We start from the raw sequence: 4231 nt of genomic DNA, 5'->3' as shown, positions 1-4231 counted from the left end.
GCCCTGTTGACGGTGCTTTCTTTTCGTGGTGTCTAAACTGTGATGCCACCGCTCGGAGTCTCGCAAACCAGTTCTGACTTGTGAGCTCTGATGGGTGTTGTCTGTTGGCTCTGATGGGCTGTCGAACGTTGGATGACATCTCGTTGGGTGGCCCATTATTCCATAGGAAAAGGGACGTCCAAAGAGCCCCTATGCACTGGGCAAAGCCTATATACAGGTCGGTGTATACTGTATACAGCATTGCCGTGCACCCCGTATCGTTTGGGCCGGCCCACTCCAACTTTTCTGTTTTATTTTTCTGTGTTTCTCGTTTTATTTTTCTGTTTAAAAATAAATTTCGAAAATTTTCAAATTTGAAAACTTTTAATTTTGAAAAGGTTCAAATTTAAAAAATATTCAAGACAAATGTTTAAATAAAAATTGTTCAAATATAAAAATTATTTAAATCTACAAGTTGTTCAAATAAAAAAAAATTAAAAATGTTCAAATTGATGAATTATTGATATTTAAAAATGTTCCAATTTGTGAGAAAAATCGATTTTTTCCGAAATTTTACTTTTAAAAAACTAAAATACAAATAGAAAAGAAGAAAAACATAATAAGAAAAGAAATAGGGCTTACCTGATGGGTCGTGCCCCACTATACAACCGCCGTGTCAGGAGATGTGCGGCACACCGTCCGCACCGACCCGATCGGTGTATAGGACCTCCCTATGCACTACCTAAAGAGCAACGTCCATGGAACAAGAGATGGTTTCTCACCTTCTCGAGACGCAAATCAGCTGCAAACTTGCCTTTGCGCTTGCCACGAGACATGTTTAGCCTCTGTTTGGTATTAGAGTGTTGTAGGGATTAGTGAGAATAATACTCTCGAGTATTGGGTGAAAACCTCTGTCGTTACCCAATTTAGAAAAAAATAGCGATAAATGGGGATTAAACTCGCTCATATTCTAGCATCAAACATATATTTAAAATAATGAGAATTTAAAATTCGGTGGGGTTATCCAATTAAACGCCAGTAAAACTCTAGTGCTAAACAAGATCTTAGTGTAAGATATACACGATGGAGCATAGCCCATTGGCCAAGTACCCATTGCCTATCATCTCGTCACGAATCTACTCGGAAACTGCCGAAATGGATTGTATAGTACCCAGCTAGTCTTTACATATTCTAATCATCAGATCAATATATTAATAGATTTTGCAGGCCATTAGTTGTACTTTCTTGATCGACTAGCTTAGTTTTGCTCCCTTGGCGACAAGATCTCGCATCTCGATGGAGAATCACGTTGCGTAATGCAGCGGAGTCGTCGTCGTTCACCCGCAGATCGTCTTAATCTGCACTCGGGGGAGTGACCGAGCAATCACTGCCAGGTGCAAGCTTTGCCTCACTGATCACTCGCATTCCTTTCCCTCATTTCCCACCCCAAAACAGAGCAACCGGAGATGGATTCGCCGCCACCGCCGCGCGTGTGCGTCACCGGAGGCGGCAGCTACATCGCCTCCTGGCTCGTCAAGCTGCTCCTCTCCCGCGGCTACGCCGTCCACGCCACCGTCCGCGACCCGCGTATGCAACCACCACTAACTCCTACCTCTTGCACTGAAGACCCAGTTCCCGGTTAATAGTTTCTGCATATTGTTCATCTTCCAGGTGACCCCAAGAATGCGTGCCTGGCACAGCTGGACGGAGCCCCGGATAACCTGCGGATCTTCAAGGCAGACATGCTCGACTACGAAACGGTGGTGGCCGCGTTCGCCGGCTGCGACGGCGTCTTCCATGTCGCCACTCCAGTGCCCGAGCAAAAGATGGTTGATCCCGAGGCAAGTGTACTATGTTTGCTTGAGGCTGATACACATAGCTGATCCAGAGTCCTGGAGTAGTTCTCTTTTGTCAGACTATAGTTATGTGAGAGTCAGAGCTAGCTCTATAACTTCCGAATAGAGCGAGTAGCGGAGTAGGCGTGTACTCCACTACTCCTTGCTCAAGCAAATCTGAAATGACCTTTATCAAAATAGTAAAAAAAACGATCTGAAATAACTGGGGATATATTGACCTCATGGTTGAATTATGAGGGGTAGACTGTCTGACTGATGTCAAGATGCATTTTATGCAAGAACTGAACTTTTTGTTTTGCTTCTACAAAAATAAGTAGCACTTTTTTCTTCTTTCATATCCTATATGTGCAAACTTACATAGAACAACTTTCTAGAATCTCTAAAAACCTTCTCCTGTTACTGATAGACTTGCACTGTTGTGCAGAAAGAGATGATGGATCCGACTGTCAAGGGCACCTCGAATGTGCTCAAGGCTTGCTCAGCTACCAATATTAAGAAGCTTGTTCTGGTCTCGTCCGCTGCCTCTCTTTGCTTTAACCCGGATTGGCCTGAAGATAAAATCAAAGATGAGAGCTGCTGGTCAGACAAGGAGTTCTGCAGGGAAAACGAGGTTAGCAGCACTGGCTAATACATACAGAAAGTTTCCAAACAGAATAAATCCTATGACAAAAAGAACAGAACTTGTAACATATTCAGTTTTACTATCAGGAATAATTGCTGAAGTGCAGTACTAATATATATTTGTTTGTGTTGGCACTTGGCAGAACTGGTATTCTCTTGCCAAGACCGAAGCTGAGGAGATGGCCCTGGAGTACGGAGAGAAGAATGGACTACACGTCGCTACATTTTGCCCAGGTCTGGTCTTCGGGCCTCTGTTGCAGCATGTGGCGCTCAATACCAGCAGCAAAGTCCTCCTCTACATCATCAAAGGTTCCATTCCTCAGTTCTTTCTTTCTTGGCATTCATCACCAAGAGATATAATCATTAAGCTATATACAGTACTACTTATAATTACACGTAGCCAAGATTTTCATGCTTCCTTGAACCTACTATCTCTGTCCAACAACGTTCAGAAAATGAGTATCTGGTTTACTGTAGTTTCATTTGTTTGAATGAATGCAGGAGGGCCTGACACAATGAACAACAACTTCTGGCCCATAGTAGACGTTCGCGATGTTGCAGATGCCTTACTCCTTTTATACAACAAGGCAGGGCCATCTGAAAGATACATATGCTCATTAGACCAAATGGACATAATAGATTTGCTGCGAACTTTGAAGGGCATGCACCCTAACTACAATTATGCAGACAAGTATGTGCCATCTTATCCTCGCCATGCTGTAGCTCTATTTGGAGTTTGATCGGGTTGGGCATATCATTTACAGAGGTATTTGGCCACATTTTCTTGGGTTGGCAGGATGGTTGATGTGGGCTGTAAAGCTGCAATGACTTCGGATAAGTTGAAGAATCTCGGGTGGAGACCAAGGAAGCTGGAGGAGATGCTCGCAGATAGTGTCCAGTCATATGAAAAAGCAGGCCTCCTTCAGGTTTCGGATGGTGAGCCTTGCCGACTTCCTTTCTTTTACCGTATGCCGCCGGTCCAGGAATGAATAGAACACCACCGTGCCATTGATTCTGATTTTGCTCGAACATCGATTGTGTTTGACAAGAATAAGGAGGGGGCAAGGTCCCATGCCTCGACTCATCTGCTGGCCATTCAGGATGGATGTGCAGCTTAAATGTGTCTGTGATTTTATTTTGAATGAACCTTCCGATGAGAAATTGTATTTCCTGTGTTGTTTTGATCAAAAATATTTTGTTATGCTGTCAGGAACAACAGTGTGTATGTTATGTTTGGTTTAAAGTTAAAGACATATAAGCCCACGTTACCCCTTGATTGTGTGAAGTATAAGGGACTCTTAGGTCAAAGAAATTTAAGAGGATTATATTTCTAAGAAACCATTCACAGTGTTCTTGAAGAAATAAAATATTTTCTTTCAAACAAGGTGAATACTCCCTCCATTCCAAAATAGCTGTAGCTCAAGGTTTAATTGTCTTAACTTAAACTACTTTTAAATTTGAGTAAATTTATAAAGAAAAAATCAACATCTAGAATACTAATTTAATTTATTAGATAAGGTTTATAATATAATATAATTTATAATATAATTTATTAGAAGTTGTAGATATTGACACATATTCCTATAAATCCGGTCAAAGCTAATGAAGTTTGACTTAGGAAAAACCTAGATTTGAATAATTTTGTAGCACAAGGGGTATTTATTAGACTGTCAAGAACAATTTTATGTAAGGCATGCACAGCTTTTTCATGATATGTGATTCTTTTTTGCATTTTGGGTTTAGCTGATAACAAAAAACTTCATTAGCTTTGAGTA

At 41.5% G+C, this 4231-nt stretch overlaps 1 protein-coding gene across 1 annotated transcript; it reads left to right on the top strand.

Moving 5' to 3' along the window:
* Positions 1–1445: 1445 nt before the first annotated feature.
* On the top strand, positions 1446–3445 carry LOC124657745 (cinnamoyl-CoA reductase 1-like). The gene is made up of 6 exons (XM_047196261.1): positions 1446–1566; positions 1651–1820; positions 2260–2445; positions 2600–2765; positions 2958–3147; positions 3253–3445. Exons 1-6 carry the CDS (start codon positions 1446–1448, stop codon positions 3443–3445), a joined length of 1026 nt encoding a protein of 341 aa, XP_047052217.1.
* The last annotated feature ends 786 nt before the right edge of the window (positions 3446–4231 follow it).

Source organism: Lolium rigidum, chromosome 5 (assembly GCF_022539505.1).
Source record: "Lolium rigidum isolate FL_2022 chromosome 5, APGP_CSIRO_Lrig_0.1, whole genome shotgun sequence".
In the NCBI taxonomy this organism is placed as follows: domain Eukaryota; kingdom Viridiplantae; phylum Streptophyta; class Magnoliopsida; order Poales; family Poaceae; genus Lolium; species Lolium rigidum.
This window is presented reverse-complemented; position numbering and strand designations above follow the sequence as displayed.

Bases quoted from the DNA above. Each gene is read 5' to 3' on its own strand.
- LOC124657745 (XM_047196261.1), top strand. From the start codon at position 1,446: ATGGATTCGCCGCCACCGCCGCGCGTGTGCGTCACCGGAGGCGGCAGC. The intron at 2,446-2,599 runs GTTAGCAGCACT...GGCACTTGGCAG, and splicing joins AGTTCTGCAGGGAAAACGAG to AACTGGTATTCTCTTGCCAA. The intron at 2,766-2,957 runs GTTCCATTCCTC...GAATGAATGCAG, and splicing joins CCTCCTCTACATCATCAAAG to GAGGGCCTGACACAATGAAC.